At 42.9% G+C, this 23343-nt stretch overlaps 1 protein-coding gene and 2 long non-coding RNA genes across 3 annotated transcripts; 1 reads left to right on the top strand and 2 right to left on the bottom strand.

Annotated features, from left to right (window-relative positions):
- Nucleotides 1-1100: 1100 nt before the first annotated feature.
- MINPP1 (multiple inositol-polyphosphate phosphatase 1) lies at nt 1101-23343 on the top strand. Its single transcript, XM_081004568.1, has 5 exons — nt 1101-2069; nt 7800-7997; nt 11059-11156; nt 12448-12581; nt 20961-23343. The coding sequence occupies exons 1-5, from the start codon at nt 1478-1480 to the stop codon at nt 21370-21372; spliced, it is 1434 nt and encodes a 477-aa protein (XP_080860694.1). The 5' UTR covers nt 1101-1477; the 3' UTR covers nt 21373-23343.
- On the bottom strand, nt 2439-7793 carry LOC308476783. The gene is made up of 2 exons (XR_013986091.1): nt 6345-7793; nt 2439-5908 (listed from the first exon to the last, which is right to left on the bottom strand). It is a non-coding gene; the product is annotated as an uncharacterized lncRNA (long non-coding RNA).
- On the bottom strand, nt 18749-20953 carry LOC308476788. The gene is made up of 2 exons (XR_013986096.1): nt 19539-20953; nt 18749-19505 (listed from the first exon to the last, which is right to left on the bottom strand). It is a non-coding gene; the product is annotated as an uncharacterized lncRNA (long non-coding RNA).

The following is a 23343-nucleotide window of genomic DNA, read 5'->3' as shown; positions in this document are numbered from 1 at the left end:
TTTCTGGTTCTATTTTTAAACACTGACGTTAGTTTTTCCATACTTATTATCCGCCTTGTATGTAAATTATCCATTGACTGCAAGATGCCAGGGAGGGATGTTTGCAATGCTTAATAATCTGTTTGTGGCCTGCTAATAACAGCAATCTGGTTAGTTTCTATGAGCTGGCACTCTGCTTATTAGATAGCCTCAGTATTTCCCCTGCTCTCCCAGGGAGAGGTTTCTCATCAATGGGTATGAATCACTGCACATTGTTGTTGTTTTGGAATCTTGTAACTTGGATGCAGAAATTTAGCATGTGCTCAGTATACAGTTTCCCCTCTTCCCTCCCCAAGGTATTTTTTGTTGTTGTTTTGTTTTTTGCAGGATTGTGGCTGAGGTATAGCAGGATCTAGAATATTCATAAAGAGCAGCTCTCCCCTCTCTGGAGGGGTGAGAATCTCAGCTCCCTGCACAGGGTCCTTTCAGACCAGGAATTGTCTCTGATTCCTGCAAGCAAGCAGCTTGTTAGCCTTGCACTGCCGCCGCCCCGCTTTTTAAAGGCAAAACCACCAGATCTTTCACAATTTGCCAGTATTATCCATAGTTTGAGCCTGTTTGTTGTAAGGACCTAGATGTTCCTTAGAATGTAACAATGTTGGGTAATTACAGAGAAATTACACTGCAAGTTTGCTGTAAATCTTTCAGCCTTAGCCTCTTCTGTTTCCCAGATTATGAGGATACTAGGACTGGACTGCATTGCAAGGTTGTTGTTAACCACTCACTCAGCCTTGACCCCAGCTTCATCTGAGCACAGGGCTACTTTGAGCCACGGGGGTGGGGAGTCTAAACATATCTAAAATAACAGCGTTGGCATCACCCAAAGTCCAGTCAACCTGCAATCAAAGCAGCCTTATAATAACTGGGATCCGCAGCAGCATTGTTTTGTTGTTTGAGTATTTCTGACAAGACCCTCAGTAAGATATATGGTCGTGTGCTTATTTTGCACAATTATTCCGCCTTCCCAAGGCGCTGAATGGACTTGAGGAAACAAGGGAAAGGGAAGAATACATGATAGTGGTAGAGGGGTGCTTGTTTCTGTTCAGCTGCCCTGTCGGCTTTGGGAAGATCTTGTCAGGCTTCCTCAGCCTCTCTCAGCAGGTTCCCGAGGAGGCTGAACGCCACTTAGGGCTGGGCACTGTTGTATATATAGGATGGCGGGGAGAACGGGGAGGGATGGGAAGCAACAACCGCCATCTTGCTTGAGGGCGGCAGTGGCTTAAAGCGTTTAGAAGTCATGCGGCGAGGTGGCCATTTTGGGTGCGGGCAAGCAGAAAGTGGGCGGGGAGTCGCCGACCAATCAGCGGAAAGGAAAAGCCAAAGCGCGGAGGGGGAGGCCCCTGTGGCTCGACTTCCTGCGTGGGCTTCGCGCTTTACACTGGGGTTGCGGTCCGGGCACCGCGCTTAGGAGGAGAACAGCCGCTTCCCTGCCGCTCTCATGCTGCGACCCGACGGCTGCCTCTTGCTGCTGCCGCTGCTCTTCCTCCTGGCGCCGGGGCCCGCCGAGGGGAAGGCGGAGGCGGCGGCCGAGAGGCTGAGCCCCTACTTCGGCACCAAGTCCCGCTACGAGGAGCTGCACCCGGAGCTCCTGCGGGACCCGCTGTCGCTCGGGCCGCCGCAGCCCGGCTTCCCGCTGCCGCCGGCTTCCTGCGCCCCGCTGCAGCTCGGCGCCGTCTTCCGCCACGGCACCCGCTTTCCGACGCGCAAGCAGATCCAGAAGCTGGGCCGCCTCCACGGACTCGTCCAGGGAAACGCCGGGAAATGCAACGCCAGCGCCGCCTCCCGCCTGGCGCGCTGGACCATGTGGCTCCGGCCGGACATGGACGGCAAGCTGGCCCCGCGGGGGCGCCGCGACATGGAGATGCTGGCCAGGCGCCTCGCCCGCCGCTTCCCCAGCCTCCTGGCCAGGAACCGACGCTTCGCCTTCGTCAGCAGCTCCAAGCACCGGTGCCTGGACAGCGCCGCCGCCTTCCGCGAAGGGCTCCGGCAGGCGCTCGACGGCCAGCGGCAGGGCACGTCCCAAAAGCATGGTGAGAGTAACCCCGCATCCTTCCCACTCCCAGCAAGCCGTCCATTCTCTGCTTCATTATAACCTGCATGGGCGTAGCTAGGATTTATGTTAGTGAGGGCGGGGACACCCACCTGTCGTCGTCCTCTGTTTGGCTCTGTCCAGCAGTTTCCGAATGAAATGTCTCAACAACAGGTTTTTTTTATCACTTTCTTTTGACCCCAAGAGTCATTCTACAATTGCTACTTTCAGTTAAGTATTTGGAGGGGCAACTGCCCCCCTGCCTCCTACCCCCAGCTATGCCCATGATAGCTGATGGCACTTTGGGGTGTGGTTGCAGAGGTCAGGACCATTTAAAGACCCCAAGACGGCAATAATGTACCCCACTTGCTATTTTTATTATTATGTGCACGTATTAGGCACTTTAGGCAAAGAAAAAGCATCAAAATGAAATGCACCACTTGAAAACAGTTTGGCACCTGGGATTAAGTGTCATAATTGAATTCAGTAGGACAAGGTTGTCAGTAGAGAAGCCTAGCTTTGCAATATGAGATTCTTCCCCCCCCCCAAGCAGATACGTTAAAACCAAGAGGAAAAGAATTAAATTAAAACACACCCCATCCACTTCTAAAAGGCCACACAGATAGTTAAAGGCCTAGTTATAGAGGAAAGGTTTTAAGTTGGGAGGCAGTGCATAAAAGGCACCTTCTTGTGTTGCCAGCCTCTGGGACTCTCATGGAAAAGTCCTGCAATGTTGATCACAGGGTCTGGGTCAGTTCAAATGGGGAGAGGTAGCCCTGTAGGTATTGCAGTTTTGAACTGTTTAAGGCTTTATAGGTCAAAACCTGCAATTTGAATTGGGCCGGAAACTAATTGGCAGCCAGTGCAGTTGGGCCAGGATTGGTGTTATATGTTCAAATGGTCTTGCCCTGATGATCAACCTGGCTGCCAAATGTGAGCCCCACAGATAATATGTTGCAGTAATCTAACCTAGAGGTTGCCAGAGCATAGACAACAGAAGTTAGGTTATCCCTGTCCCTGGGCCACCAGCTGAAGCGGATGGAAGACACTTTGTGCCACCGAGGCCACCTGAGTCTCAAGCGACAGCAAAGGATCCAGAAATACCCGCAAGTTGCATACCTGCTCCTTCAGAGGGAGTGTGTAACCCCATCAAGAGCAGGCAACCTCCCATCCATCGGTTCTAGGGAACTACCCACTAACAGTGTCTCATTCTTATCTGGATTGAGCTTCAGTTTATTGTCTTTCACTGAGTCCATTACCGAGGAAAGACATCAATCCAGCACATCCACTACCACACCCTGCAGGTGTAAATGAGAAGCAGAGCTGTGTGCCATCAGCATATTGCTGACAACATACTCCAAAATGCCAGATAACGCCACTCAGGAGTTTCAGGTAAACAGCACGGTGAATGAAATCGAACCCTGAGGAACTCCACATTGAAGTCTCATGGGGCTGTACAGCACTCCCTAAGCATCATGCACTGGAAATGACGGTCCAAGTAGGACTGGAACCATTGCAAAGCAGCATCACCCACCCCTAACTTGGACAGCTGCTCCAGAAGGATTTCATGGTTGACGGTATTGAAAGCTGGTGAGAGGTTGAGGAGAATTAACAGGGGCACATCTCCCCTGTCTCCTCTTTCTGTGCCAAAACTAGAGCTAAACCCTGATTGAACTTAGGGGGTTGGATAATCATTTAAGGCCCCAGCCCCAGCCTTTTTCTCTTGATAAGGGTTGTTTTTGTCCCCCTTTGTGTGTGGTACTGGTCCCTCTCCTAAAAAAAGAAGACCTGGCCAGAACTTTCAAATTATAGTTAATGTGCTTATCTAATTTCATTCCTGCTCACTGCTCAGCTAACTTAAATAGCAGCCTTTTTTGTTGTGGTTTAACACTCGCAAAATGTTTGAAGGCATGAAGGCAGCCTTTGGACCAATAGTAAGGAAAACTGCACCACTGAAAACCTTTTCTGGAGAGATTATTACAGCAGCAAGCAGGTGAAGCAGGGCACTATTAAGAGTTATATCACAGGAAGACAACAATTATCTGATACAACAAGTTTCAACATCCAGACACTTGACAGCAGAGCTAGGTTCCTCTCCTGCCCTTGGCAAGCTGAGGAATGCCATCAACACTCAGGCATGTGGTAAAGCCCCAGGACAGGTCAGAATCCCAACAGAAGTGCTGAAAGCCGGCCTCAGTTTCTCCCTCATAACACACCTCCACAGCCTTCTCTTGCAGTGTTGAAAACAAGGATCCATGCCACAAGACATGTGTCACCACAGTGTCAGGAGCGGATGCCAGGAATAAATCACACAGAATAAGTCACATTAATTCTTTATTGGAAGAAACAAGGTCTGCTCAGGAGTGCCTGGCCTAATGATCACCATTCAAGGTGGAGGTCTGTTCAACCTGACATGTCTCCACACCAAGACAAAAGTAAATGTTGTTTGCAGATGATGCAGCCTTGACAGCACACTCTTAAGCAAGCTCTGAAAAGACTTGTCAACAGTTGTGTCCAAGCTCGCATGGAGTTCGGCCTCACCACCACCCTGATGAAGATCAACATCTTGGGTCAAGATGTTACCAGCACTCCAACATCAGCATTGAGGTGGTAGACAATTTTATCTACGTGGGCTCCACCATAACCAGCAACCTTTCCATCGATGCTGAGCTGGACATGCGCATTGGCAAGGCAGCTACGGCAATGGTTTCCCTCTGCAAAAGGGTATGGGAGAATGTGATGCTAACAACCAATGTCAAGATGAAGGTCTATTGGGCTTGTGTGTTGAGCAGGCTGCTTTATGGAAGTAAGTTCATGGGTAACTTATACCCACCAGGAGTGATGCCTCAATGCCTTCCATATCCATTGCATCAGGTAGATTTTGGACAGAGTCTCAAATAAAGGTGTGTTCTCCCAAGCCCACATTCCCAGCATGTTCGTAGTTCTGTCTCAGTGACATCTCTGCTGACTTGGTCATGTACACAGAATGGAAGATGACAGGATCCCCAAAAGGGAGCTGTCACTAGACCTGTTGGCAGAACAAGTCTGTGTTACAAAGATGGCTGCCAACATGACACAAAGGCTGGCAACATCAGTCTCGTTGTATGGGAATCCTTTGCAGATGATTGGAGTGCCTGGAGAACGACAGACAGGTTGTGCATTTACAGCAGTGACCAGAGGAGGAATGACCAGTCGGAGGAACGCAGACAGAAGAAACGCCATAGGACACCTGCATCAGTGCAGCCAGACTCCTTCATCTGCCCCAGCTGCAATAAAACATGTCTCTCCCTTATTGGTCTCTACAGCCACAGCAGATGCTGTATCTCTCCCAACGGTTCGACTTTATCCTCAAAGGCACACTCCTACATTGGCTCCTGAGACTGATAGAAACCAGCAACAATTATGATCAGGAACATCTGTTCTTTTTCCTTGTGTTCATAATAGCAAGCATTTCTATTTTATTTTTTCATAAAATGCCTTATAGGTTCTGTTTATTCTTCCAGAACAGAACTGGCAAATTATGAATTGTTTCCTAACTTTCCTTAAATGTTTTTATTCATCCTTAAATTGACATCCCCCCCTCGCCCTTCTACATTTATCAATATCTATTTGCCATGCTAAGTAAGTTAATGGAAACTGCAAGTTCAGAACTTGCAGTGGCTTAGAATATCAGAAGCTGGATAAAGAGGGTCAACATGTCTGTGTCCTGTTTTATGAGCTTCCCGGAAGCAACTGTTGTATGGAACAGTAGGCTGAATTAGATGGATTTTAAACTAGTTCAGCCAGATTTTTTATTGCTCTTTTGCTTACTCAAGCTGTTTTTCCAAAAGCCATACTTACCTGTCAGGGAACTGACATCGGAGCCTGAGGCGGAGGGAAGGCTCTCAAATAATGCTGGAGAAGGGCCAAGCAGGGAGAGAGGCAGTTCAGCAGAGGGGGAAGCAAATCAACGTTACACCAGGGATAAAGGGGGGCAGATGGGGGAATCGGCGAGAGGGCTCCAGGACTCTTCGCTGGACACCAGCGGGGAGAGCACAGGTCCTCCGCTACCCACGCCCTCCCTGCGCAGAAGACTTCCACGCAGGGAGAGTAGGAGGAGACTGGGCGTCAAACAACTTTTATGTTGGAAGAGGTTTAAGAAACGCCCACTGACGGATTCTGCTAGCGACTGAGGCAGCCACGAACTGAAGGGCTGTCCAGACAGAGGTTTAACAAGGCAACATAGCCAGGAGAGGCGACAACTTACGTACGAGCAACCCCATACCCATTATATTACCCATTTTACTTTTTGAGGATTATTTAATAAATCACAGAATTCCTGTACGTTACACGTGTCCGCTTTACCACAGAACCTTTAGATTAAATCTTATTCCACAACAGAAATTAAGTTGAAGTGTATAACTATCATTCTCTAACCTTGATCCTCAAAAGTTAGCCTCACTCTCCCCCCTGCACCCTGGTTAGGTTGGATCTTCAAAAACGTTTGTGCATGCATTTGCTTTTGTTATTGTATGAAATGACATGTACTGTACAGAGATAGCACTTACTACTAATAATACATGGCAGATATGCTTGCATAGGAACTAACATGATACTCAGTATAGATTGGAAACGTTGGCATTTAAGACATTTCAGGTATGAAATATATTGCAGTATATTTAAACATACAAAATTTAGTAATATTAAGGAATTTAAAATGAATAAATAAAGTGAAAATATTTTATGTAAATCACTTCAATGATTAAGCGATACACTAATTGCATTAAATAAACAAATAACATAAGACACACTGTTGGTAACTGGATAGTACTGCGTATGCCAGCAGTTAAAATTAATCTTGAACCAAAGGCTCTTTGGGTCATATTCAGCGTTTGGGCCATTTGTTCCTCGCTCACGATAAAAACAGTGCATACTGAGAACTGCAACCAACAGACTGAAAAACCAATGTGATTGATGTCAGAGTAGGTTAAATTTACATGAGATTTTCATATTAATTGTTACACAGAAGATAGGCATGTTGAAACACATGAAACATTCCAAGGTAGTGTATTCTGTTTATATGTAGGAACTGGGGGAGAGGAAGGTCAGTCTCAGATTTTTGTGCTGGGATTTCAGGTAGGGGCACTCAGAATGCTAATGAGCTGTAGCACAAAGTTGGGAGATAAGGAATAATGGATGTTCTAAAGGGCATTGAGCAAAATCACTTCCTTAAGTTCCAAGTGCCCAGAAGTGAAGGGTGGTAGTTACTGGGAAGATAATCATAATTTTATGAACTAGGGAAAGTGCAGAGCTTGGTATTTGGAAAGGATAAAATAAGAGTGGTCCAGGATCATTCAGATGGTTGATTTTAGTGAGACCCTGAATAGCGTCAGGCAGGCCATTGCCTGTGGTGATGTAACTTTATGGTCCCTTGTTTCTAGAATCAAGCCCACAATATTCTTTGCGCAAACCATTTGTCCAGTTTACTTTTAGCAAGGTTTTATGTTAATAGAGGAATTCACAGAACCCTTGGTTTCAGAACCCTTTTGAGAAATTCTCTGCAAAATGCTTTATATAAAAAAGCATATGCCCCTTGTAGTTTACTTGAAGCAACTACCTTTAACTCAGTGTTTGACAGAAGATTATTCAGTTTTAAGAGTGTGTATTTTGCAACGTGCTTGCTTTTGTGAATTTATATTCCACTTTAAAGCAACTTACGACATTTAACAACCTTTTGCCCTTTCATTTTCAGCCACGACGACAGAAGGAATTGAAACCAACGACAAACTGATGAGGTTTTTTGATCTATGTGAAAGATTTGTTAAAGATATAGAAGACAATGATACGGCTATGCATGAGCTGGATGCCTTCAAGGAAGGTCCTGAGATGAAGGAAGTAGTGGGGAAAATTGCAAATACCTTGTGTCTACCAGTGAATGACTTAAACGCAGGTAATGTTCTTTTATCAGCTTCCTACCTGTTCTCAGTTATTATGAAGAGCAAATAAGCAGTAAACATAAACATCTTTTGGAAAAGCTTTAAAGGTTAACTTCTGTTGAACCTGACTGGGGGACATAAAATATTTACCCTTCTCCCCCCCCCCCCCCCAGTGCCTTGTTTTCATTTTCATCGCTCTTAGGGACTGGTTCACATAAGTTAAAGTATCTCAGCTGCATGCATTATATGACTCTCACAAGTGCAGAGATGCACACTTGTGACACGCAGAGTGAAAACTGAAGCCTAGTTCATGTTTCTGTGGTAGCCTGGAGAGAGCAGACAGTCGTGCTCCATTGAGACACACTCTTAGAAGTATTGAAGATGCTTGGGAAAATTTGTACGATGAAGTGCGGAATGCAGAAAGGAAATGGCCTATCAACTCTTGCATGCGGTTTTCAGGTAATGGTGCACACATACCTATTTCACTGCTACAGTGCTTTTTCTTTTTTAACTACAAAACATCCACTACCAGCAAGCTCCGTAGCTAGTAACTAACAATATCCATGTCATGAGCCATTATCAACATTGTCTTTTTATAAACTTTATTTTGGTGTGTGGCACAAGCTACTGGTGTCGGCACCCTTTCAAGAACCTCTGTAGGAAGAGCAAGCAACTAAAACTATCTACCACAAGAGCTGCAACTTTTCCAAAATTATACCTAGAAGAAATGTACAACTAGTTCTCTGTGCCCAGCTGATATCTACCCACAACTGACTGCTGCCAGAGTTGTTTAAAGAACAGCTGGTGGTGAAGCATAGAGGAAGGATGTTTGTGGGTGGTTTTCTTTGTAAGTCTGTTTCCCCTTGGTACATGCAGATGTTTGGGGCTGCCTAAAGGGAGTGCTTTGGCTTGTGGTCAAACACTTAAGAAGCATGAGAAACCAACTATCGTGTACAAGTTCTTTGTGGCAACCTTTTCCCCCTTCCTGGGCCACAGGCTAACTTTATTAGATTTTACCAGGAAGAAAGTATTTTCATGAGAAAAGAGAGGACCTCATCTTGCTGTTGTCGTACAAACTTTATGGATCCAGATGGTGATAGTGCTTTTTTTCTGTGGGGGATGCAGGGGTAAGCAAACCCCTAAACATTTTGTGAATCTAAGTTTGGCCTCATTGAGGGACAGTATTTCAATATGAGTAGGAAAATGAGAGTACCCCTAAACATATTTTTAGAAGATAAACACTGGTGATAGATATTCCGCATAACTTTGTGAATCCAGATGGCGTTAGGTATTCCGGTCTGCACTAAAAACCCACATGCACCCAGTTTAGTGGGACACAGATGAACAGTGAAATGGGCATCTGGATGTGCATTTGCATTAATTATTTGCATTATGGGTCTCCTTTTACTGAATCAGGAAGTATTATTTCATTCTACAGTATTTTATCCTTCCTATCAACCGTTTCAGGTGGTTAACATTCCATTCCTATCAACTGTTTCAGGTGGTTAACATTCCATTTAAAATACAACAGAAGATCACTAAGCACCAATCAAACACAAAAAGTGGGGGAAAGACATACTTTTATCGGATGAACATAGGTAGTATCATTATTACAGTTCACTACTCCCCAGAGCCACTGCAAACAACTCTATCCTGTTTTTCTTTGTGATAGATAAAGGCAGGTGCATCGATTCAAGTTTTCTAGCAGCATAAAAAGTCCTTTCTATCTCACTCTTGAATTCATTAGGCAAGGGATTTTGAGCCATAATTGATGGAGGAGGAGCTCTAAGATATGCAGATATAAATGTAATAAAGAAGGTCAATGTCATATGATACAGTATTGACGCTTCCGTAACTCCAACTTCTGAAACATCTCTCTCTTGTTACGGAGTTTAACTAAGCATTATCCTGTTACTAAATGTGCATAGATGCAGTTTTGACAGTTTCATTTGTCACTTGCCTTTTCTACAGATTGGGTTCTGGTGTCCTTTTTCACTTGACCATCTGAACTAACTAAAGAATATTGTGTTTCCTGTAGTGTACATGCAACAATGATTTCTAGTTACTTTAATCATAACCCTGCTAAAAGTGATTGAAACAAGAGCAGGTAGTAAGATGTTGTCTGAGTATACGTATTCACTTATATGTTGGATTTTTTACAGAATATATGATTATGATTCTTTCAATGGTAGAAAGGTTAACATGTTAAGTTTCACCTAACAGCCTTAAAAACGAGGCTTATATTTATACAGTTTGCAATTTTAATTAAGTTGCGTTTTTGAACAAGTTTGTGAATATTTTCAGAAGCACTTGCATGCATAAAACACTCCAGGCACTGATGTGTTCTTGTTCATACGAATCTAATCAAATAATTCCATTGCAAATATTTAATACCCACCATGTATTCCGTGTTTATATATGTTAAAAACATTCTTGAAATACATAAAAATCCCACATTCTCTAGCTCATTTCTTTTTGCTTATAGTTTGTAGTGTATTATATGTATTGATTCCAGGGATGCAGAAGACTACGGACCCATTTGTGGAATTGCAAGCATAGTTCTTGCACGTCACCCCTCTGTTTGTGCCAGGGATAGGGGAATTTCTTGCCTGCAGGCTAGGTCTAGCTCCTGGTGCCTTTGGATCCATTCTGTCTCATCCCTCTTTGCCCCTCCTTGACACAGTAATTAGACTAGAAAAAAGCTTCTGTTGTTGCCAATGGAAGCTTTTGTTTCAAAGCCTAATTGATGTACGGAGGATAGGAGTTCAGAAGTGAGAGAAAATCATGACCTTGCCCACGCTTGTTATCCATTTCCCAAGATGTTATCCCTGAGGAAATACGACTCTCAGCATACAAAGGGTTCCCTAACCTTTTTCTATACACAGGACTTGGTTCCCAGATTGTATCTCTTTTTATTGCATACCTTCATAGCTGTTTTGTAAAGGGGCATTTCGTTCACCACTGACGTGGTCCTTGTGTGTTGCCCTTTCTGCGTAAACATTTCATTGATGGCTTGCGGCATCCTACCTGATGTACTGTCGGTGTGTTGCTAACTGTTGCTTTTCTTTACAACAGATTTGGTTCAGGTGGCATTTTTCACTTGCTCATTTGAGCTGGCCATAAAAAACATTAGCTCCCCCTGGTGTTCGCTCTTCAGTGAAGAAGATGCCAAGGTAGGTACTGTGTATACGTCTGCAACCCCCTTAACTAAAGAAGTGGAGAATTGAATGTTTCAGTGTATTGTGAAAAAAACTGTTATTCGGTCTCACAGAATTATATAGGACATAGCGGGTAGTATTCAACAAAGTTTTTACTCAAGAGTAGAGCCTCTGAAAGTGATGCGGGTGGCACTGTGGGTTAAACCACAGACCTAGGGCTTACCGATCAGAAGGTTGGTGGTTCAAATCCCCTTGATGGGGTGAGCTCCCGTTGCTCGGTCCCTGCTCCTGCCAACCTAGTAGTTCAAAAGTACATCAAAGTGCAAGTAGATAAATAGGTACCGCTCTGGCAGGAAGGTAAACGGCGTTTCCTTGCGCTGCTCTGGTTCGCCAGAAGTGGCTTAGTCATGCTGGCCACATGACCCAGAAGCTGTATGCCAGCTCCCTTGGCCAATAAAGCGAGATGAGCGCCACAACCCCAGAGTCATCCACAACTGGACCTAATGGTCACGGGTCCCTTTACCTTTACCTAGAGCTGCTGAAATTAATCAGCATTACTCAGCTAAGTCCATTAATTTCAGTGGTCTACCATGAGGAAAACTTGAATTCTAACCATGAGCTGAAATCTGGCACTCACTTAACATGATTTAATTTGACCAAAACAACCAGGACAAGTGCTAGCACAAATGATACTACCACAGTTTGATCTTGGGGAGTGTCATTTAACATTCCTCCTCTCGTTAGATACCCTCTCCTACTCTGCCCAACCTTCCAGCCTGTCACCCTGAGCATCTGCGTGTAGACACCTAGGATAACAGATGCATATATATTGGCTATATTCAGTCTCTTTCTAAGGAACACTAAATTCCTAAAAGTAGAGTCTGCTTTTAACAAGGCTCATAACCAATGTCTTTAGCATTAGCTGCACCTATTGACTTCACTCCTGTGCAGGAAAACAATCCTTTGCCTACCTTTTCACTCATATTCCTATTAAATTGTAGAATTCAGTGCTCATTCCCATTTGCTGTTCCTGGCTTGCCCCTGGGAGGCTGCAACTGCAGTGTTATAAAGGCAGGTCTCTGCCAAAGTATTTGCTCCTGATTGCAATGGTGGTAGGGAGGGAAGAGGAAAGAACCTATTGCCTGAGGTGGAAAACAGGATATCTATCTATATTGATGGGTTAGGTACCAATAGTTATATGAAAGTTTGTGTGCGTTGGAATGGCCTGCCTGCAATTTACTAAAATATCTTGTTGCATGTAAAATAATCCCTCTTTGTAACAACTTTTAAATGTGTGTGATACCAGGTACTTGAATATCTGAATGATCTGAAGCAGTACTGGAAGAGAGCTTATGGGTATCCTATCAACAGCCGCTCCAGCTGCATTCTTATGCAGGATATCTTCAGACATTTGGACCAGGCTGTTACAGAGAGTAAAAGGTAAAAAATTGGTGGTGGTGGTGGGAAAACACATACTCTGTTTCGTGGTCCCATTCTAGGTGCCACTAAAATGGTTCCACCTTCTTGAATGTGCCACAGCTGCTATTTGTGGAACGATCAATATATGTAAGCATTCTTTTTATGTTTTTTGTTTTTTGTTTATGTTTTAAAAGACCAAAATGTGTGTGTGTGTGCGTGTGGCACAGAGCTTTCCAAACTTTTCATGTTGGTGACACACTTTTTAGACATGCATCATTTCGCTGCACAGTAATTCAGTTTTACCAGCTAACCAGAGGTTAAACTAACCCCTTTCCAGCCCCAGGAGGAGTGCAGGGAGCGTTCACATGACACACCCACACACTGCAGCTAACACACTAATCTGGTGCGACATGCAATTTGAAAAGCTCTGGTGTAGCAGGTGGTGGAAGAAGGGGACAAGGAATGTGGCACTGGGTTGGAGAACCTTTTTCAGCCCAAGAGTTGCATTCCCTTCTGGGCTATGTTCCAGGGACAACAAGAGGCAGAGCAACAAGTTTGAATGTTTGAATGTACAGTAGGCTAGTTTTTCTAGACCCCTGCCTCTTCCTACAGTCAGGAAAGCCCAAAGCATCGCAGTTCAAGGACTCATTCTAGCCAGCCAAAAGCACTTGAGGCCACAGAGCAGGGAAAGTGGCCTAGGGAGGAGGGGACGGCCTGGAAAAAGTCCTGAATGTCAGATATAGATGCTTACAAAACAAGAGGATGATTTATTGAGAGAAGTGTCTTCTACAGGACCGCCTCTCCTAGCATGCCCCGCGGAGGACCTTAAGGTCCACAAATGACAACACTTTGGAGGTCCCAAGTCGCAAGGTGGTTAGATTGATCTCAACTAGGGCCAGGGCCTTTTCAGTACTGGCCCCAACTTGGTGGAACGCTCTGTCACAAGAGACCAGGGCCCTGCAGGATTTGACATCTTTCCGCAGGGCCTGCAAGACAGCTGTTCCGTTTGGACTCAGTCTGACCCTTATGTTTCCCTCCCCTTATGGTTTTGATCTATGGGCTACTTTTAAAATGAAGCTGCATTTTAAATTATATTTTAACTTGTATTTTAAATTGGTTTTTTTCTTTTTCTTTTTCCTATTATGTTTTTGTTGTAATTTTACTGGTGTTAGCTGGCCTGAGCCTGGCTCTAGCCAGGGAGGGCGGGGTATAAATAAAATATATTATTATTATTATATTATTATTATTATTATTGCATTTAAATTCAATTGAACCGCTATGGTCACAGTTAGGTGTATGAGCAGGTATTTTATTTGGCTTGCAGCCCACTTAAGACTGATTTCCCACTTCAGTTTGGATCTGTGGCAAAACCTCCCTTCAGTTTGTTTCCGGATGCCTGGATATCAAACACATGACTATAACTTTTTATATTCTAACATGAGTGGAGAACATATGGTGTCCGTTCTTTAGTGAGCATTTGTTTTGATTCGCTTGCAGAAAGGCTATATGACTTCCCATCAAACATTATCCCAGTTTTTAGGGCCCTTCCCTGTCACTTTCCTTACTGCAATAAGTCATTTTTAATTTTTTTAAAAAATGGATTTGTTGCACCAGAGTGCTTTAAATCGTGCAGACCTAAATATCCATAAGCTACTGAATCCCTCCTGAAAAATAGTGGCAGTCTGTAGGCAGCTGATTGTTAAACAACAAAAAGCCGCAGGAGATCCCAGTTATGAATTGCCTGCATCGTGTCTAGATTTGATATAATTAGGAGCTCTGTGAAACGGTGCTGTTCCTTTTCCTAACAGTTGATGGCAGTATAAACAGAGGATGCTAATCTAAATTTTGAATAGGTTTCTCTTAACTAAGCTTAGTAAACTAAAGTACCTAATTGCCTCTTTCACCTGCCAGCTTTTTCTGACTACTGATAATAGTTTATCCTGACAAGGGAGCAGAGGGCAGCTGTTGCCTTCTATGGAGGGTGAGTTGAGACACGGGGAGACAAAGTGACTTGCCGTATGTGACACCTAGAATCGAGTAGATAAGTTTAACTTCCAGCCACTAATCCCCAATTAAAGCTGCAGCTAGATGAGATAACGTATGCAGAGCTAATGTAAAATAAGCATTCTCATACCTCGTTCAAAATAACAAGCCACTTTTTTATCTATAATTTTTCTATTAAAATGTACTCTTAGTATGGAATAGTAGAGTATTTAATCAGCGTTACTTATACCAAGAGGCAAACAGTTCTTTCCCACAACATGAATTAATGTTTAAAAAACACTGTGAAATCATTGGAAGTCTTTAAACGCTATTATAATTTGGGGTTGAACTTAATTTTCTTCCATGTGAAGGTAACATTTTGAGAAGTACCCATCTCTAGATAAGTCCTATTCCACAATTCCCTTCAGTATCATTCACACACACACACACACACACACACACACACACACATGACCAGGCATTTGACTAAGCCAGGCATAGGCAAACTCCCATCATCCTTATCTAACAGGACCAGTGGTCAGGGATGATGGGAGTTGTAGTCCCAAAACATCTGGAGGGCTGAGTTTGCCTATGCCTGGACTAAGCTACATAGAAACATACAACTGTAGAGTTGGAAGGGACCCCAAGTGTCATCTAGTCTAGCCCCCTGCAATGCAGGAATCTCAAGCAAAGCATCCAAGACAGATGGATAGTTGCTTCATAGTTTCTTCCTCCTCACTTCGTAAATTGTTTCCCCCCCCCTTTAGAATTTAAATTTGTATATGTTATGTTTATTATACGGTTAACACCTGCCTTAATAGAGTGACCATATGCAAAGGAAAGCACTGCCTCTGTGCTTTTTAACTGAGGAAGGAATTTCAGCAGGTGCAGCCTATCCTATGCATGGATAAGAGACACTTCACCTGCTTAAATCTTCTTCTACACAACTTTTAAATGTTCAGAAGTTCAATTGGGTTATTCAGCATTGTGATTCCTTAATACCTTATGACCAAGGGTTTATCTGAATCAGTGGAGGGGGGGGGTGTGAGAGAGAGAGGGGGGGGGGAGAAAGAAAGAAAGAGAGAAAGATTCTCTTCAGTGACTAGGAGGGATCACTATTTGACATCAGAAGACAGCCTTATTATTGACCCTATATGAGATATGCTTCTGTGTGTATTAATCTTTGTGTGTTTAGGGATTAGCTTTGTTTGGAATGGCTTTATGGAATGTTTAATTATATAACCTTGTAAAGATTTTTAAGAGCTCTAAACAGTTTAGGGGAAAAATTGACTTGTCCCAACCGCAGTGACTTTTAAAACTCCATCCTGAGGTTGAGGAACAACTTCTCTCATTTGATTCCTATCGGAAGTTAAGACTCCATTTGGTGGACCGTAGCCACAGCCTCAGCTTCTGAACAAAGCACACTGAACATTTAAAAGCCCTTTGAAGTGAATGGTTGCGCTTCTGTTGTGGATTCCGTTTATTTTTACAAAGGCACGGCCATGTTTTTAGTCCTCTTGCGTGCTATAGAAAGAAATTGAAGAAAACTTAGAAGGAGCAACGGCAGTCCTCATAGTCCTCATAGTTGGAATCATGGAATTGCAGAGTTGGAAGGGATCCCAAGGTTCATCTAGTCCAACTATACCTGCAAACCCAGTGACCTTTGTGACGCTATCAGCTGGCAGCTGATGTTCGAATAGAGATAATGCATTACATTCTCTTCCTTACTGAGAACAGTACACAGATCAGAGCTGGTTGTCATCAAGCCAACGGGTGGTAGGGAGGGCAGCATTAGGGTAGGTTTGAGAATTCAGTGTTGAGCTGTGAGTGCCGAGTTCTGTCACCGTTGCTTTATAAGCTTGGTGCCAATTTCTGCCTATTTTTTGTCTTCCTGCGTAGTACTGCTTTACAAGCATAACTGAACGCAATAAGGCATGTGTATGAGTAAGACATGCACAGGTTTACACTGCCAGATACTTTTCAGAAGGGCAGGGAGAAGCAGAGCAAGAACTGAAGACACTATCACTATAGTCAGGCATTCAGATGGCTCCAGTGTTATTTCATCAGATTCAGCCTTTGCCAATACAGTGTCCTTCAAATGCTCTAGGGCTACAAGGGCTACAACTCCCAACATGCTGCCTGGAATTGAGTTTTACACTGAGCTTTCTTCTTCATTGCAGCTTAGAAATGAGAGGGTAGCTTCTAGTTATTATATCATTTCAAAAGGCATTTGGTAGTCAACAGAAGGAGTAACAGGAGTCCTTTAACAACGATTGAAGTTGAGATTATGTACTCTGGTTATGGGTATATACACCTTCCTTCTTCTGAGTCATACCATCTGTCCATCTTCGAGAACAGTGTTCCTCAACCTTCAGTTCCCGGATGACGTTGTACCATGACAACATCCCTGACCACTGACTAACTGGATGGATCCAAGGTTGAAGAACACTGCTCTAGAGCGTGGGTGGGGAATCTTTTCCTGGGGCCATATTGAAAGTTCCCACCTCCTCTCATGGGCCATCGTGACAGGTAGATGGGGCCCAATGGGAACTCCGATCCCTGCACGCTCACTGATTTGCCCCGACAGCAAGCCTTGCTTTGTCAAGGAACAATAGAGAGTGCTCTCTAAGGCTCCTAATTGTTGGCAAACACGTCTCTACCTGCTCCACACTTAACATCGCAGATAATATCAGGTGTCGGGCAGGTTGGTGTGGCTTGGGGAAAATGGTCTCATAGACCAAACTGGAACCCATGCTGGGCCTGACTAGACTTGTAGACCGGAGGTTACCCATCTCTGCTGTAGAGTCTAGACTGAGACTGGTGGTATTTGAAGTCCAAAACATCTGAAGCAGGCTTCCTCAAACTCAGCCCTACAGATGTTTTGAGACTACAATTCCCATCATCCCTGACCACTGGTCCTGCTAGCTAGGGATCATGGGAGTTGTAGACCAAAAACATCTGGAGGGCTGAGTTTGAGGAAGCCTGATCTGGAGAGTGGCAGATTGACCAAGGCCGATCCAGCCCTGTGTTATGTATTGTGACTTGCAGCAGCTCACCCAATAGCAAGGGATAGGTTTTAGGGTTTCTGAAAACATCTTGACAGCTTGGTGGCAAGGTATTCTGTGTTCTGAATTGACTTTGGGATACCCACTTCCGATTCTTTGAAACAGAAATAAAACTTTAAAATGCCAGCATGTAAATTCAGATTTGATTGTTTTCTGATATCTCTTTACTGAATGGGTTTGTAAGTTACTCCCAAATTCTTATTACACAAGCTAGAGAATTTTGGATGTTGTTGTTGTTTAGTCGTGTCCGACTCTTTGTGACCCCATGGACCAGAGCACGCCAGGCATTCCTGTCTTCCACTGCCTCCCACAGTTTGGTCAGAAGAGAATTTTGGATACAGTAGACTATCTCATTAGGCATTAAACTCCTGAGTTCATGCTTGAGAGAAACGCCTTCTTTCTAAACCAGTCAGACACTGCCTTCATTTGTGGGTGAGGCTTCTAAGCTGGCAGCCAACAGATGAAAATGCCAAACATCACCTTTTGCCTAAAGAAAAAGAACAAAGATCTGTTTGCTATGATAGTTTACTAAACAGAAAGCAATTTGTGCTGTTCTTTCAGATGTCAGATGTTGGCAGAAACATTTCTGCTCCCAGAATTTTGATACTGATTTCTGATCAGTGTTCAAAAATGTGCAATAGCACATTGGTACAGGCTTCATTTATTTGAGTTTTATGTTGGAGTTACCTAGCTTATTCTTATGCACCTTATTAGGCTATGCATCACCTGCCAACCTAGCAGTTTGAAAGCACGTCAAAGTGCAAGTAGATAAATAGGTACCGCTCCAGCAGGAAGGTAAACGGCGTTTTCGTGCGCTGCTCTGGTTCACTAGAAGCGGCTTAGCCATGCTGGCCACATGACCTGGAAGCTATACGCCGGCTCCCTCAGCCGATAAAGCAAAATGAGCGTCACAACCCCAGAGTCGGCCACGACTGGACCTTATGGTCAGGGGTCCCTTTACGTTTAGGCTATGCATCAGAGAAACCTGAATGTAAGAAGCATGTACTAAGAAGCACTAGCCACATGGCAAAGACTATAGGAAGCAATTACTTTGGTAAAGGAGGCATCTCATCAAACAGCTAAAATGTTCATCCTGACCAAAGACTAAATTCACTTGTGTTGGTTTTCTTAATAAAATAAAAGAAAAGAAAGGAAAAAAAGAAGGAAATTTGGTATTTGTTGCTTGCATTGGGTCAGTAATTGTGGGAAAGGGGAAATTGTATACCTTCATTTCCTTATGTAAAAACAGTTTTTAGTCTGATTTCTTGGGCTTGCTAAATCACAGTATGGTGGGGAATTTCTTCTGTACTACCCCACCATAAGCACAAAAATATGTATATGAATTCTTGGAGAAATGAGTAATCTATCTTATTTCCTTAAAGCTTGCGACCGGTTATAAAGAACTGAGGATATAACATAACTTATGCAGTACTTTATTATGTCAAAGTGTCATTTTTAAACTTCAGAAGCAGGATACTTCAAAGCATTCTTCTCTAAATGGGACAGGTGAAACAAGTAGTTGCATTTTATTTCTTTTTTGATGTTACAGGTTAACTTAAAGTACCAAGAACTTTCCTCTGTTGAATTAAAAACTGTATTTTAGCTTTGGCTTGTTGCTTGGCCTTCGTATGCTTGTCATAGCTGCTGCTAATAATTCTAAGGCTTGAAAGTTTTTACATTTAATTGTGATGAAAACCTGAATTTATGAACTGGGCTTTGTTTATTCCATTCACAAAACACAGCATATGTAAAGCATGGTGTCCCCTAATGCAAATTATAGTTACACCTGTATGTTCCTTTATATAGATTATGTTACAAGCTTCTAAAGGTAGGGACAGCGTAATGTGATAAGTATCATATCAAGCTTATTACTGAGAAGCTTGGTTTAGCTGGAACTCTAAACATACTTGATGCGGGGGCGGGGCAGGACCTAAACATACTTGATGCTTGATGCGGGGGGGGGGGGGGATGACCTCAAAGCAGTTTACAAAAAGTTAAAACAGAGAAAAATCTACAACCTTTCTTCAAAGCATACAAAGAATAAAAATACTGGAGTTGACATTCTGCTTTACTATAACATGAGCACATGGAATCATGAGTAACATGGGATCTCGGACCTTTAAATTTTCTAAAAAATATATTAACTATAAATAGTAGTGATGATAATAGCTTTGGGAAGAAGAAACTAGACAGCTGCTTTTGCATTACTTTTTTATATTGTAGCATCACCGTGGTACATTAGAGTTACATAAGCAACATAGATGCTGTAGGAACTTACAATCTGAAATGAAACAGGCATTTGGTCAGTTGACTGTCAAGGTGGAGGAGTGGAGATCATGGGCAGAGATAAAATGAGAAATAGGAGTCAAAATATAGGTTGAGTAGGGGCAGAGAGAGGTCTTGAAGGCCAGGCTTTCTATTGACTATAAAATATCATGGGATGCCAGGGAAGGAAACAAATGATGTGGTCAGATCAGTGAGAAATGAGAATAATTTTGGTTTTGGTTTCTCGATAGACAGGAGAGGACTAAGATGTGAAAGAGGAAGAGGGCAGAGGGCTTACATGAACCAGAGTTGTAGCCATGAGGACAGAGAGGAACAGTTGGATTTTTAGTATGTTGTACAGGGAGAAAGGTCCATAACATGGCCATTCTAAACAGGTGGGTAGCAGTGGAGAGAAACTAATCCAAGATAAGCTGTGACACTTTGCCTGGACAATAGGATGAATGAAGTAGTCGCCATTCATGTGCCAAAAAAATCACTACAGAGTGAGTGCATCATCTGTAGATGAGTTGCGAGTTGCTCATTCTCTGCTTTGCCATTCATTCTCTTTAGAGAATTGCTCTCTTCCACTGCACCCCAATATCCACATGATCTCAGCTGTAACTGCAGGTCATCTCTTAGCCGGGAATGAGATTGAACTCTGTAATCTTCTAGTTCTTTTCTTAAAAATAACATACCGGTATTATTATTATTATTTTAAAAATGATTTCTTGACCAAGTGTTTTTTAGCAGTCAAATGCCACTCCTACGGTTCAGACCACCAAAAGTAAAACAACTCTTTTACAGTAGCATAGTTTGCTAATTCTTGTAACTATACAGTAGTTGTGCCTCACTGCTTGGGACTACATTAGTCAAGAAACAGCGTTTTGAATGCGTTATAAATATGCAACACCAGATGGTGCTGGAGAGTAAAAAAAAATAAAATGTTATTTTCCATAGCGTTTTTTTCCCTTTTGTTATAATGATTTAATTTCTCACTTATTTATAGCGTGTTTTCCCCCGAATGTGTAGATCCACCCTTAGATTCATCTGACTAACCATCTTTTGCTTTTGCTTTTAAACTTTCTAGTTCAAAGCCTATTTCCTCTCCCGTGATCCTCCAGTTTGGACATGCAGAAACCCTTCAACCTCTCCTTGCTCTCATGGGCTACTTCAAAGATGAAGAGCCTCTTAAAGCAAACAACTACCACAGGCAGATGCATCGGAAATTTCGTAGTGGCCGCATCGTCCCTTATGCCGCAAACCTGTTGTTTGTGCTTTATCACTGTGATCAAGCCACAACTCCAAAGGAAGAGTACAAGATCCAGATACTGCTCAACGAGAAGCTGCTGGAATTTCCACACACGGGAGAAACCGTTGCTTTGTACACCGACCTGAAAAACCACTATAATGAAGCCCTCCAAAATTGTCACTTTTCCGAAGTGTGCGACATGCCAAAAAATACTTCTGAAGGTGATCTGTATATAAAGGTGACAAAGTAGAGGAAGCATTTTTTGTGTGTGGAAGTAATTGATAAAATGTAGCTCTTTTGCTTTTGCTACTTTTTAGGAAGATGTACCATTACACTTAAAAAAAACCAACTTCATAAACTGGTTTCTGAAATTCAAAAACAAAATTACAAAAACAAAGATAAAGGACATCTCAAAACATTCAAACAAACTTCTGAAGCTCTTTCTGGGGAAAAACTGCCTTTTTTAGGATCAGGAATGATCTAGGTGTAACCACATGGTATTTGGCATGCAGTTTACTTCATAGGTATGCCAGTTATTTAATGTGAATAGTTTGGAAGTTATTGTGGATCTCAATTGCTGCTTCACTGGAATATTCACTTGTGAATACAGCCTCTTATGTACAAACATCTCCTAAGTACAAACATCTCTTATATAAGATTCCAGGTGGTTTTCATGGTTATGTTTTACACAAATAATTGGTTTTTGCCAAGTATTTTGGAGACCTTGCATAAAAGGTTGCAACTAGTTAAGTTATACTCAAAATAGCCCACTGAAATAATGGACTTTTCTAATTACTGATTTTAATGGGTCTGCTCTGAATATGACCTAATTGCACACAACCCCCAAATTGTAAAGCCGTAGGAGTACCAGTGCTGCTTAATCTATTTTCATAATTCAGTCTTTTTTGTGTTTTGTTTTGGTAGCTTTTGCCCAGCAATAATGTGGTTCTGTGGCTGCAAAAAGAGGGGTGGTACGTTTGCCAATTGGGCAGATGCCAATCTGTGATGGGCATTCAGGTATTCTATAATAATAACATTGAAGAGAAGGGGGTCACTGCTTTGAGTTCAGCTTCAAAAAGAACAAAATTACTCAGCTAGAGAGAGCACAGTTGTACCTTGGAAAGTTGAACGGAATCCATTATGGGAGTCCGTTCGACTTCCAAAATATTCGGAAACCAAAGCATGGCTTCTGATTGGCTGCAGGAAGCTCCTGCAGCCAATCAGAAGCCCCGTCTGACGTTCGGCTTCCAAAAATAGTTTGCAAACCGGAATAGTCACTTCTTGGTTTGCGGCATTCGGGAGCCAAAACATTCAAGAACTTAGCTGTTCAGAAACCAAGGTACGACTGTAGTTCATAGTGCACATTTTAAAGAGGAAATCCGTGATGCTTTAATATGGCTTCCCCCTTTAAATCCATTCTTGGGTGTGGTTTCCATATGTAAAGAGACTGCTTTTCCCAACTAAATATATTCAATCATGCATTGAAGCAGGAATTAGTTTTTCAGAATTGAAAATAGTATTATCACCTCAGTCTTGGTCTGTTTCTCTATAGCTTTTTTTCATTCCTATGAACCATTCCTTGAAACCGGAGTGTTGTTTTTTTAGTGGGGCACTATCTTGGATACAGTATTGCTAAACACTTTGAAGATTTTGGTTTTGGTTTTTACCAAGAGTTGCTGCTAAAAAACCCATGCTTTTAAGAAAAATAATAAAGAACAACTATCCATAGAAGAGACTGCATCATGGTTATACAGTGTGCAGCGTATCTCTGTGTTAAATTGCTGGTCTATAACATGAGATGCCATACAGCACCATTTTGAAGGGAGCTCTTTCTAAAGAGAAGGTTTTACTAACAATTTTGGGGGGTGGGGAGGGGAGGGGTGGTTCTTAATGGGGAGTGTCAGGTGAACAAACCTGTAAGGGTAGGTCTGTTGACATTGAAGTCCCGTCTATCCAATTCCGCAGGATAAACGAAATGTAGCATATCGCATGATAAAGCTGTTTTCATACTGGATGAATATAAGTATTTGTGAGCAGTGTGGTTGCTAAGGTGTGTGCTTACAGTGGAGCCTTTTGTGTGCCTATAATTCCGTTTACGGTTTCAAACTTCTCCTGCATATCATATAATGGTTTGGTTGCTGTATAACCAAAGAAGGAAAACTTCACGATAGTACAAGCTGTTTAAACACCTCAAATATTGTCAGATAGCTATCACGCCATT

Source organism: Podarcis pityusensis, assembly GCF_964106645.2.
Source record: "Podarcis pityusensis genome assembly, chromosome: 5".
NCBI lineage: Eukaryota > Metazoa > Chordata > Lepidosauria > Squamata > Lacertidae > Podarcis > Podarcis pityusensis.
This window is presented reverse-complemented; position numbering and strand designations above follow the sequence as displayed.

Bases quoted from the DNA above. Each gene is read 5' to 3' on its own strand.
- MINPP1 (XM_081004568.1), top strand. From the start codon at position 1,478: ATGCTGCGACCCGACGGCTGCCTCTTGCTGCTGCCGCTGCTCTTCCTC. The intron at 2,070-7,799 runs GTGAGAGTAACC...TTTCATTTTCAG, and splicing joins GGGCACGTCCCAAAAGCATG to CCACGACGACAGAAGGAATT. The intron at 12,582-20,960 runs GTAAAAAATTGG...TAAACTTTCTAG, and splicing joins GCTGTTACAGAGAGTAAAAG to TTCAAAGCCTATTTCCTCTC.